The 13775-nt window shown below is 37.3% G+C and overlaps 1 protein-coding gene across 2 annotated transcripts in view; it reads right to left on the bottom strand.

Moving 5' to 3' along the window:
• Positions 1-13775, bottom strand: part of SLC9B2 (solute carrier family 9 member B2) — a 54162-nt gene that overhangs the window by 16808 nt on the left and 23579 nt on the right. For both annotated transcript variants that reach the window (XM_032860642.1, XM_032860652.1), the window contains exons 7-8: positions 12733-12908; positions 4996-5102 (exon numbers count right to left, since the gene is read on the bottom strand). In XM_032860642.1, coding sequence (XP_032716533.1) covers positions 4996-5102; positions 12733-12908 — 283 coding nt within the window. The remainder of the gene's footprint in view (positions 1-4995; positions 5103-12732; positions 12909-13775) is intronic.

Genomic DNA, 13775 nt, shown 5'->3' with positions numbered 1-13775 from the left:
TTTTAATGATTGATTTTTCCATATTCAGGACTTAGTGGGAAATAAAAATGTCTGTCCGTGCCATAAATGCACGCTGTAACATTTGCTGTCTTTTCCTTCATGAAGGTAGAGTTGGCACATGTACAGATGCTGGTTCCTCTTTCAGGAACACTAGTTACCTTCCTCTGCAGTTATCAAAAATGGAATTTCAGAGGGCTGAATGCAACAGCAGAAAAAAGTGCATGGGCTTTGGAGCCAGACAGACCAGAGTTAGAATTCCAGCTCTTTTATACCCCTAGAGTATGGAGGGCTCCCATTACCTAACTTCTTCAGGCTTTGTTTCCTCCTCTCTGAAAACAGTTATGCTACAGGGTTTTTGTGAAGGTTATAGATGTGATATCTCTATTATTTTTAGTCTCTTGACTCTTCATTGTGATGCTTTCCTGGTTTTTCATTCTAAACCCTTCAAAATCGAGAAGATTTAAGTGGCTATAGATTGAGAGTAGTTTTTTTGTTGTTGTTAAAGGTCTAAGAAATGTGCACCTCTCTTCCTTTACTTTTCTCTCAACAGCCTTTTAAACTTCTCATCACTTTTTTAAATTTTAAAATAATTTTTAATTTTTTTGAGTGTAGTTGACACACAATGTTACATTAGTTTCAGGTATACAACACAGTAATTCACTTCTCTCTATGGTGTGCTATGCTTACAAGCATAGCTATCAGCTGTCACCATACAATGCTATTACAGTATCACTGACTATATTCCCTGTGCCATGCCTCTTATTCCCATGACTTACTCCATTTCTGAAGGGAGGTAACTTCTGCTCCCTTTCACTCTTTTTTCCCATTTCCCCTTCCCCCACCCCTCTGGCAACCAACAGTTTGTTCTCTGTATTTACAGTTCCGATTCTGCTTTTTGTTTATTCATTTGTTTTGCTTTTAGATTCCATATATGAGTGAAATCATAGGCTATTTGTCTTTCTCAGTCTGATTTATTTCACTTAGCATAATATCCTCTAGAGCCATCCATGTAGTTGTAAATGGCAAGATCTCAACCTTTTTTATGGCTGCTCAACATTCCATTGTATACATACCACACCTTCCTTTTCCATTCATCTGTCAATGGACACTTATGTTGCTTCCATATCTTGGTTATTGTAAATAATGCTGTGGTAAACAGGGGTGCACAGTCTTTTCAAATTAGTGTTTTCTTTGAGTTAATATCCAGTAGTAGAGTTACTGGGTCATCTGGTATTCCTATTTTTAATTTTTTGAGGAACCTCCATAATGTTTTCCATAGTGGCTGTACCAATTTACATTCCCACCAACAGTGCTCAAGGGTTTCTTTTTCTCTGTAGCCTTGTCAACACTTGTTATTTCTTGTCTTTTTTATTTTAGCCATTCTGACAGGTGTAAGGTAATGTTTTATTGTGGTTTTGATTAGCATTTCCCTGATGATAAGTAATGATGAGCATCTTTTCATATGTCTGTTGTCCATCTGTATATCTTCTTTGGGAAAATATCTATTCAGGTACTCTGCCCATTTTTAATTGGATTATTTGTGTTCTTTTGGTGATGAGTTGTAAAAGTTCTTTTTTTTTTAAAAATTGTATAAGTTCTTTATATTTTTTGGATACTAAGCCCTATTGGCTATATCATTTGCAAATATCTTCTCTCATTCAGTAGGTTGTCTTTTAGTTTTGTTGATGGTTTCCTTCATTATGCAAAAGCCTTTTATTTTGATGTTGTTCCAATAGCTTATTTTTGCTTTTGTTTCCCTTGCCTTAGGAAACATATCTAGAAAAATGTTGTCATGGTCCAAGCTTCTTGATCACTTTAGAAGGCAAGTGGGTCTTTAGAAGTACTTGATTTGGAGGCATGCAGGCTCTGGTAGTGAACTACCAGAGTTCATTCCCAGCTCTGCTGCTTTCCAGCTATGTCAACTTTTTCAGCTTCTTCCTGAATCTCAATTTCCTCATCAGCAAAAAGATCATATTAATAGTACTTGCTTCATGGGTCTTATGTGGTTTACAGTAGATTGCATAGATTTATATGCTTGCAATGGATCAATGCTTTCCAAAAGAACAGTCAGTGATGATGGAAATTTCTATATATGCTCCATTGGAATGTTCTCTATCTGCTATAGCCACATGTAGCTAGCTAGTGGCTGCCATATTGAATGGAATGGCACTTTACTGTACTTACCTCTCATTTTATATAGAATAAGCAACAAAAAGTAAGTCATTTTTCTCTTTATTTTGTTGTATAATTAGAAAATCCCATGATTTTCTTTTATGCATTCATAAAATCTTTTACAATTTTAGATGGAATTTTTTGGAGCATAGCAAAAATTCAAATCAGCATACCTTCTGCTAATGGAAATTGTTGGGCTGGCAGAAAGAAAGGGCTACTTAAGATGGCGAAAGTTCCCGCCACAAAACCTGAGCTCGGACAGGAGAACAAAGACCCAAGCAGGAATCAGACACACACCGTGTCCCCCCACCCCCGCTCCGGGCTCCCGTGGACCAATGGGACCCCGACAAGCAGGCGAAATATCCAAATAAGGGAAACTTGCCAAAAGACCCCTGAACTCCCCTCGAAACCCCTTAAAATCTCCCTTCTCCCTGCCTTGGCGCGACTTCCGCCACTCTGCTTTCCAGAGTCTCGGAACCTTGCCAGAGGGCGCCGACCTCCTCCTGGCGCAACTTTCCTGGCTCCCCTTCTCCTGAGCCCTGAAACTGCGCAGGAGAGTGCCTTTAATAAATCTCGCCTTGCACCCACTTCGCCTGGTGTCGTGTTTATCTCGCCTGTAAAACCTTACAGAAATATTAATGTTCTTCACGTTCTACTTTAGTTAAATTTCTAGTTCCATTCAAAATGCCCTAAAATCTCAAAATAATGCCATTTCTTATAGGAAACAAACAAGATTTTTATGCGTTTATCCCAAGAGACTTAGGAGGGTAAAAGAAAACAAAACAAAAAAAAGAACTCTGTAATATTAAGAAGTCATTGTGTATAACAAAGAACTTTGATCTCCTTGGTAAGAAATATTGGATGATACTATAAGGAGATGTTAAGGTTTAGGTATTTGATGGTATTAGAATCTAGGGTATGCTAATACTAAAAATGGGGGCCCAAAAGTCATTTTACATTTTGATTACTTGAACATTATAATAGTAAAATAAGAAATAAAAACAATAAAAACGGTTTACATATTTGGAAATTGGTGTTATTTATTCTTCAGTGAAATTTAAAGTTTACTGAATATAAATTAGAGGAAAAAATTTTAGGGTTGTATTAAAATCTTATACAGTTAATGCTTAATAACACAGGTTTGAGCTGCAATGGGTCCACTTACATGCAGATTTTTTTAATCAATACAGTACTGTAAGTGTATTTTCTCTTCCTTATGATTTTCTTTTCTTTTTTCTTTTTTTTTTAAGATTTTATTTATTTATTTGACAGAAATCACAAGTAGGCAGAGAGGCAGGTAGAGAGAGAGGGGGATACAGGCTCCCTCCCGAGCAGAGAGCAGGATGCGGGGCTCAATCCCAGGACCCTGGGATCATGACCTGAGCCGAAGGCAGAGGCTTTAACCCACTGAGCCACCCAGGCGCCCCTCTTCCTTACAATTTTCTTTCTTTCTTTTTTTAAATTTCTTTTTTTTTCTTTTCAGCGTAACAGAATTCATTGTTTATGCACCACACCCAGTGCTCCATGCAATACATGCCCTCCATATTACCCACCACCTGGCTCCCCCAACCTCCCATCCTCCGCCCCTTCAAAACCCTCAGGTTGTTTTTCAGAGTCCATAGTCTCTCATGGTTCATCTCCCCTTCCAGTTTCCCTCAACTCCCTTCTCCTCTCCATCTCCCTATGTCCTCCATGTTATTTGTTATGCTCCACAAATAAGTGACACCATATGATAATTGACTCTCTCTGCTTGACTTATTTCACTCAACATAATCTTTTCCAGTCTCACCCATGTTGCTACAAAAGTTGGGTATTCATCCTTTCTGTTGGAGGCATAATACTCCATAGTGTATATGGACCACATCTTCCTTATCCATTCATCCTTTGAAGGCATCTTGGTTCCTTCCAGTTTGCTGACCATGGCCATTGCTGCTATGAACATTGGGGTACAGATGGCCCTTATTTTCACTACATCTGTATCTTTGGGGTAAATACCCAGTAGTGCAATTGCAGGGTCATAGGGAAGCTCTATTTTTAATTCCTTAAGGAATCTCCACACTGTTTTCCAAAGTGGCTGCACCAACTTGCATTCCCATCAACAGTGTAAGAGGGTTCCCCTTTCTCCACATCCTCTCCAACACACGTTTTTTCCTGTCTTGCTAATTTTGGCCATTCTAACTAGTGTAAGGTGGTATCTCAATGTGGTTTTAATTTGAATCTCCCTGATGGCTAGTGATTAATTTATTGAAGATAAATTTTTTCATGTGTCTGACAGCCATTTATATGTCTTCATTGGAGAAGTGTCTGTTCATATCTTTTGCCCATTTTTTTGACATGATTATCTGTTTTGTGCATGTTGAGTTTGAGAAAGAATGGGCAGAAGATATGAATAGACACTTCTCCAATGAAGCCTTATGATTTTCTTAATAACATTTTCTTTTCTCTAGCTTACTTTATTGTAAGAACACAGTGTATAATATATACAACATGCAAAATATGTGTTAATCCACTGTTTATGTTATCAGAAAGGCTTCTTGTCAACAGTGGGCTATTAGTAGCTAAATTTTGGGGGACTCAAAAGTTATACATGGATTTTTTACCATATAGGGGGTCTGTGCCCCTAATCCCTACATTGTTCAAGGGTCAAATGTGTATCTAGCCCTCTTTATAAATCTCTTGGATGGCACTGATTTGGCAATAAGCAGTTTTAGAATGGGGAGCCATTTCTAAATTATATTTTTCACATTGGCTTTCAGGGGACTATTCCAGAATGTTTTCCAATGACATTTTAAAGACTACTTTCCCATAGATTATTTATTTTACCTGGTCACTGCTTGGAAAGTACTGAATAAAAAATCCAAGAAGAGATCCAGCTGCCACACCAATTACCACTTCTAAGATTCCTCTGAGAATGTTAAAAACTGTGGAACCTTAAAAACATATAAAAAGAAAAACTTTAGACAGAACTCTAAATCCATAAATACTTAGACTTTAATCATCAACATAAAGCATCTAATTACATAGAAGGAAAATTATATAGATATTTCCTGTTCTCCACATTCTTAAATATATGTGACTTAAAATGTTTAATAAAATGGACCTATATTATATGAAAGCTATGCATATTATTGAAGATAAATTTCAAGACAGGCAAAAGATATGATTTCTGTTCTTTTTTGTTTATCCACTTCAATAAAAATTTACTTAAAGGGCCTAAGAAAATATGAAAGATAAAATTGATGAGTCATAGCTGATTTGTTTTACTATACAATAGGCAAAGTCTACGTGAGAAGACATATCTACTTTTCAAATTGCCATTTTAGAGCCTAATTTTTTTTTTTACTAATAATATATATTGATTTTAGTAGCTCTGATATGTATAGAATATAGTATTTTAAAAATCTGGCAATTAAAATAAAAAATCTTTTTCTTTTTTAATTTTACTTATTTATTTATTTGTAATTTCTACACCCAATGTAGGGCTTGAACTCACAACCCCAAGATCAGGAGTCACATGCCCTTCCAAATGAGTCAGCCAGGAGCCCCAAGAATCTTTTCTTACTATAGTGAGTATAGGGGATTTATTCTTTCACAAAAGTTATTTTTTTTTCTTTTAAAAGATTTTTTTAATTTATTTGTGATAGAGAGAGAGAAAGAGTAGAGTATGAGCAGGGAATAGGGGGAGAAGGGGAGGGAGAAGCAGGCTCTCTGCTGAGTAGGGCGCCCAATGCAGGGCTCCATCCAAGGCACCTGAGATCATGACCTGAGCCAAAGGCAGTTGCTTAACTGTCTGACCACCCAGGTATCCCTCAAAAGTTATTTCTAGAAGTCTGAAAACAAATTATTTTTTAAATTGCTTCCAGAAGAGTCTTTATTTGTTGCATAGCCTCTTTAAGTATCATAATATGACTCATTGATAATAATACAATAATACTAAGGGACTTTAAAACCCCAGTTACATCAATGGACAGATCATTGAAGCAGAAAATCAACAAGGAAACAATGGCTTTGAATGCCACACTACATTAGATGGACTTAACAGATACATTCAGAACATTTCATTCTAAAGCAGAATGCACAATCTTTTCAAGTGCACATGGGACATTCTCCAGGTCACAAATCAGACCTCAAAAAGTACAAAAAGACTAAGATAATACCGTGCATATTTTCTGACCACAACACTATGAAACTTGAAGAAACAAGAAAAAATTTGGAAAGACGACAAATACATGGAGGTTATAGAACACTCTACGAGGGGCACCTCGGTGGCTCAGTCATTTAAGGGTTTGACTCTTGATTTCAGCTCAGGTCATGATCTCAGTGTTGTGAAAATGAGTCCTGTACTGGGCTCCACACTCCGGGTGTAGTCCGCTTGAGATTCTTTCTCTCCCTTTGCCCCTTCCCCTGCTCACTCTCTCTATAAATCAATAAATCAAATTTTAGGGGGGAAAAAAACATCCTACTAAGGAATGAATGAGGCAACCAGGAAAATTAAAGAAAAAAATAAAAAAATACATGGAAACAAATGATAATGAAAACATGACACTCCAAAACCTTTGGGATACAGCAAAAGCAGTCATAAAGGGAAGTAGATAGCAATACAGGCCTACCTAGAGAAGCAAGAAAAATCTCAAATATACAATATAACCTTACAACTAAAGGAGCTAGAAAAAGAACAACAAATGAAGCCTAAAGCCAGAAGAAGGGAAATAATATAGATTAAAGCATAAATAAATGATACAGAAACAAACAAACAACAAACCCCAGTAGAACAGATCAATGAAATCAGGAGCTGGTTTTTGAAAAAATTAATAAAACTGATAAACTCCTAACCATACTTATTGGAAAAAAAAAAAAAAAAAGGAGAAAAGGCCCAAATAAATAAAACCACAAATGAGAGAAGGGAGATCACAACCAACATCATAGAAACACCAGTAATTATAAAAGAATATTATGAAAAATTATATGCCAACAAATTGGGCAATCTGGAAGAAATGGGCAAATTCCTAGAGACATATAAACTACCAAAACCAAAACAGGAAGAAAGAGAAAACTTGAACAGATCAATAACCAGAAAAGAAATTGAATCAAAAATCTCCCACCTGGGGGTATAGCTCAGTGGTAGAGCATTTGACTGTAAAAACCTCCCAACAAACAAGAATCCAGGGCCAGATGCCTTTCCAGGGGAATTCTATCAAACATTTAGAGAAGACTTACTATGTATTCTTCTCAAATTGTTCCAAAAAGTAGAAACGGAAAGAATACTTCCAGACTCATGATATGAGACCAACATTACCTTGACCTCCAAACCAGACAAAGACCACACTAAAAAAGAGACTTATAGGTCCGTATCACTGATGAACATGGATGCAAAAATTCTCAACAAAATACTAGCAAAGGGAACCCTATAGTACAGTAAAAGAATAATTCACCACGATTAAGTGGGATTTATTCCTGGGTTGTAAGGATGGTTCAATATTCACAAATCAGTCAACATGATACACCGTGTTAAGAAAAGAAAGGATAAAAGCCATATGATCCTCTCAATAGATGCAGAAAAAAATCGGACAAAGTACAGCATCCATTCTTGACAAAAATGCTCAACAAAATAGAGATAGAGGGAATATACCTCAATATCATAAAGGCCATATACAAAAGATCCACCACAAATATCATTCTCAACGGGGAAAACAGAGATTTTCCTTTACAGTCAGGAACAATCCAGGGGTGTCCACTCTCACCACTCATATTTAGCATAGTTCTTGCCTCAGCAATCAAAAAGCAAAAAGAAGTAAAAGGTATCCAAATCAGTAAGTAAGAACTCAAACTTTCACTATTTGCAGACAACATGATACTCTATGTAGAAAACCCAAAAGACCACCAAAAAATTGTTAGAAGTGATACACAAATTCAGAAAGTTGCAGGATACAAAATCAGCATACAGAAATCTGTTGCATTTCTACACACCAATAATGAAGCAGCAGAAAGAGAAATCAAGGAATAAATCCCATTTACAATTGCACCAAAACCCATTAAGATGCTTAGGAATAAGCCTAAACAAAGAGGTATCTGTACTCTGAAAATTATAGAACACTTATGAAAGAAATGAAAGAAAAGTCAAAGAAATGGAAAAACATCCCAAGCTCATGGATTGGAAGAACAAATACTGTTAAAATTTATATACTACCCAAAGCAATCTACATATTTAACGCAATATCTATGAAAATACAACCACCATTTTTCACAAAGCTAGAACAATTCTACAATTGGTATGGAACCACTAAAGACCCTGAATAGCCAAAGCAATCTTGAAAAAGAAAAGCAAAGCTCAAGGCATCACAATTCCGGACTTCAAGCTCTATTACGAAGCTATAATCACCAAGACAGTATGGCCCTGGCACAAAAACAGACACTTAGATCAATGGAACAGAACAGAGAACTCAGAAATGGACCCTCAACTCTACGGTCAACTCATCTTCGACAAAGCAGGAAAGAATACCCAGTGGAAAAAAGTCTCTTCAACAAATGATGTTGGGGAAACTTGAGCACTTTCTTAGACTATACACAAAAATAAACCTAAAATGCATAAAAGACCTAAATGTGAGACAGGAAACCGTCAGAATCCTAGAAGAGAACATAGGCAGCAACCTCTTTGACCCTGGCCATAGCAACTTCTTACCAAATATGTCTTCTGGGGCAAGGGAAACAAAAGCTAAAATGAACTATTGGGACTTCATCAAGGTAAAAACCTCTGCACAGTGAAGGAAATAATCAACTAAACTAAAAGTCACCCTTCAAGAATGGGAGACGATATTAGCAAATGACATATCTGATAAAGAGTTAATATCCAAAATTGATAAAGAACTTATAAAACTTAGCACTCCCCCCAAGTAATCCAGTTGAGAAATGGACAGAAGACATGAATAGACACTTCTCCAAAGAAGTGAGTGACTAATAGATGGCTAAGAGACACATGGAAAAATGCTCAATGTCACTGATTATCAGGAAATTATAAATCAAAACTACAATGAGATATCACCTCACATCTGTCAGAATGGCTAAAATTAACAATACATGGAACAACAGGTGTTGGCAAGGATATAGGGAAAGGGGAACCCTTTTACACTGTTGGTGGGAATGCAAACTAGTGCAGCCACTCTGGAGAACAGTATGGACATTCCTCAAAAAGTTAAAAATAGAACTACCCTATGATCTAGCAATTGCACTCCTGAGTGTTTACCTAAAGGATACAAAAGTAATGATTTGAAGGGATACATGCACCCCTATGTTTATAGCAGTGTTATCATTAATAACTAAATTATAGAAGGAGCCCAAATGTCCACTGACTGATGAATGGATAAAGAAGAGGTGGTAAAATAATGGAATATTACTCAGCCACGAAAAAGAATGAAATCTTGCTATTTGCAATGACATGGATGGAGCTTGAGAGTTTTATGCTAAGCTAGATAGTCAGAGACAAATACCATATGATTTTACTCATGCATGGAATAAGAAATGAAACAGAGGAACATAGGGATAAAAATGAGAGAGAGGGATTAAAAAAAAGGAACAGACTTTTATTTTATTTTATTATTAAAAAAATCTTTTTTTTTTAAAGATTTTATTTACTTATTTGACAGACAGATCACAAGTAGGCAGAGAGGCAGGCAGAGAGATTGGGGGAAGCAGGCTCCCTGCAGAGCAGAGAGTCCAATGCGGGGCTTGATCCCAGGACCCTGGGATCATGACCTGAGCTGAAGGCAGAGGCTTTAACCCACTGAGCCACCCACGTGCCCCCAGACTTTTAACTAGAGAGAACAAACAGGGTTTCTGGAGTGAAAGTGGATGAGGGATGGGCTAAATGGGTCATGGGTATTATGGAGGGCATGTGTTCTCATGAGCTCTGGGCATTGTATGTAAGTGATGAATCCCTAAATTCTACTCCTGAAGCTAATATTACACTTTATATTAACTGGGATTAAAAAAAAAAAAAACTTGACATAAAAAAAATCAAACTAACAAAAGCCCCAAAAAACAATAAAACAAGAAATATACAGGTAAGTAGAGCCTCTATTTTCTTCCATAGCAAACAGAATTTAGAATAATTTTAAAAACTTGTTAGCACATTGTACAGAAAATTATAATAAATTGCTCAAACACATAAGGTCCTTTCTCCCACACTGTTCTAAGAAAAAACGTACAACTAGTTATGTGGTTTCTCATTATGGTAGTTTAGGGTAATAGAACATGCCATCCCAAGGTAGGCCACTTTCACATAAGGATTATTTTGAGCAGAAGGCAACTGAGAAGAAACAGAATCAAGAAAAGATGTCCATCTTCCCCTATTTACCTAAAAGAAGGACATACCTTTTTAAAGTGTCCTTCTCCCCTCTACCAGGAAGGACAGAAGTTAACCGCTGAGACAACTTTAGGCTCTTATCAGCCTAAAGATGACATCAGAGGAATCTGTGTAACAAACTTCACTAAAAGCAGCCCTAGCTACCATTAGTGTCCCAATTTGCCTTCCCACAATTTGCTGCCTTCAATAGCTAAGTTTTTTTCCTTTACCTTGCACTTCTCTACAAAATTACTGTTCTTTGCTCAGATGCCATAGAGATAAGCCCCCAAATTCTAACCACCCCTTTGAGTTAGTCATCACTGAGTACTCCCATCTGTAAGCTTGGTGCACAGGCTGGCAAACTGCTTTTCTCTTGTTAATTTGTATTTGTCAGTCTGATTTACAGGGCCCCAGCCAATGGACCTAAGGTGGGTAGAGGGGCAACCGTTTTTCCTTCCTGATAGTTTCAATCATCTCTCTTATTTAAAAAAGTAATTACCTCAGTCGTAATTTTATTTTGCTAGAGCAGCTCTTTGTTAGGTGATGGTGTGACTGTCAGAAGCATCTAGCTGTGATATGTCTCAAGCAATTACAGTAAATAATACTCCCCAGGTTATGAAAACCCCAGTAAGCCTTCCCTCACCTCCCCCAATTTCTCGTCTTTCCAACCCCTATGGTTCTAATGCAAACTCTTGCTCTGATGCCTGGTTTCCATTCCCAAAGGCTCTGATTTAATTGGTCTGAGGTGGTGCCCACAGATGAATATTTTTAAAAGCTCCCCAGGTAATTCTAGTGTGCAACTGAGGTTGAGAACACTGTTTCAAAGATGCAAACAAACAGAATGTTTAACTCAGACAGTGAGAGTAGAAAAGTGGTTGCCAGGGGTTAGGGGGTAGGGGAAAAGGGAGAGCCTGGTAAAAGGGTACAAACTTTCACAATAAGATGAATGAGGTCTGAGGATCTAATGTTTAACATGGTAACTGTTAACTATATTGGATAAATGAAATTGGCTAAGAAAGTAGAACTTAAATGTTCTCAACAACAACAGCAACAACAAAAGGTAAATATGTGAGGTAATGGAAGTGTTATTTAATTCAAAAAGAGGATCATTTCACAATGTATACATATATACTAGGCATCACACCACATGCTTTAAATGTCTTAGAATTTGTCACATATACCTCAATAAAGCTGGGAAAGAGAAAACAATAAAGTAACAAAATAACAAAATAAATAAAGAAGCATACCAGGAGATCAGTGAGAACAGGTTTGGACACATACAGCAGAATGAAAATAAAGACAAGAGTATAGATTTGATCTAATAGGTAATAGCAAATCCTCATTGGTTCTTGTACCAAAAAGTAGCACTATGAGAACTATATTTTGGTAAGATTAATTTAGTGATTGGATGTCTAAAGGCAACGTTAGGGCAATGGGAAGAGGTGAGGTTCTAGGTAATCAGCATAAATTGTAATTGGGAATATACTATGGGGGTAGAGAAACTGAGAACATATGACCTTTCAAGAAAGTGTTTCCCATAATTCTTGGAAGCTAAACTTACGCCACAATTACATTTTGCCAATAATATTGAATTGCAGATCTTATCTCCCAATCTTGGATATGGATTAAAAAGAAACTTGTGCTGTGTTAAAGGAGAGTAAAAGTGTTGATAATAGTGTGGGAAAAACAGTGCCTTGGCCCTTCTCTTATTACTATTTAGCACAAAATATATCTATATTGGACACTTGTAAATACTAATAAGATACACATTAAAATCATTGTGGTTATTGCCCATAAATTGTTAAAGAGAAGAGAGCAGAAACTATTCCTATTTTAGAAGAATGATGCTCCTTCTGCTTGGACTGCTTGCAGGTCATTTATGCTCTTTGAAAAACCTACTCATCTATGTGTGAAGTCTGCAATATTTCACTTTCCCAGAAGGCTCATTGCAAAAGCCATTCAAATCCTTCCTTAAACCTGGCTACTCTGGATCCCCCACTAATGCACTTACCAGACCACTTGGAGAGTCCATGTCCAGAGGTTGAAGGGAATAAAATAGAAAGCTACTGGCCCTGCTTTGGGTATAGAACTAACGCTTGGAGTTGCTTTCTCTATTTCAGTCTGCCTTATTCAACTACCAAGCAAATATGCCTAGCTTGTCACATCATAATTTATGTCTTTACAGCACAAGAGAACAGCTCATTGGGAACTGACCAGTTTACCTGTGGAAAAGGCCATGCCCAAGCATGTGTTGAAGCCAGTGATAGCCAGAATGTCATCGAAGCTGCCAGCAGCCATGAGTAAGGTCGGGATGCCTTTTTCAACCCCATAGCCTCCTTCCTGCAAAAGGAGCATTGAGGGTACCACGACAGCTGGAGATACAGCACCTAAAACAAAACTAAGTAGGCAGCACTTCAAACAGTTGATAGCACTTTACGCATTGTTATTACTGTTGTGGAAATTCAGTAAACTCTACTGTTTTAGAAGTTACACTTTAAACAACTACAATGGCAGCAAAGCACTAAGCCAGAAACACACACACACACAGCACACGCACACTCACACACACACACAAACTCTATAGAGCCCTTTTTCCAAGTGTGGCCACAAACAAGTTGTACTGGAACTACTTAGGTTGCTGGAAAATACATAATTATGGGTGGTAAGGAAGCCCTCATGGGGTTAAGTTTCAAGAATCTGCCTTTAAAAGTAAACACACACATTCACGGTATGACGGCTGAAAAACACAGTTGTGGACTTTTTAAATTGGAACTGACTGATGTTAGACCTTCTGTCAGGACTTGGTACGTAATACAGACAATGGATTAGAGAAGGCCATAATGGCAGTCCTGGCTATAGTAACCCCAGTAGGAGCTGTTAACAGCAGAAAATGTTATATGGTGGTTACTGGGTGCCAAACACTATTTTAAGTCCTTTACATATATTAACTAATTTAGTCCAACAATCTTCATTCTGTAAATTAGGAGATTGAGATGTGGAGGGATTCATGACCTTGCCAAAAGTCACGTACTGGAATGTCACAGGGCTGGGGTTGGAATCCAGGCAGTACAGCTCCACAGTCTCCACCATAAAAAGTAAGAATTTCTTGCTTCTTGCCTACTTATTAGTACTAAATTCTTACTAAGTACTTTTACATTTATTTACTTCTCATGGCTGTTGACCACTTGAAGAACTGTCAGTGGAAGGAAGAGACAGCAGAACCACCTAATCATAATTGTCTGTTGTCAGAAGGAGAAAAACAGCA

This window comes from Lontra canadensis, unplaced genomic scaffold, assembly GCF_010015895.1.
Source record: "Lontra canadensis isolate GAN:19392208 unplaced genomic scaffold, GSC_riverotter_1.0 scaffold1, whole genome shotgun sequence".
Lineage (NCBI taxonomy): Eukaryota > Metazoa > Chordata > Mammalia > Carnivora > Mustelidae > Lontra > Lontra canadensis.
This window is presented reverse-complemented; position numbering and strand designations above follow the sequence as displayed.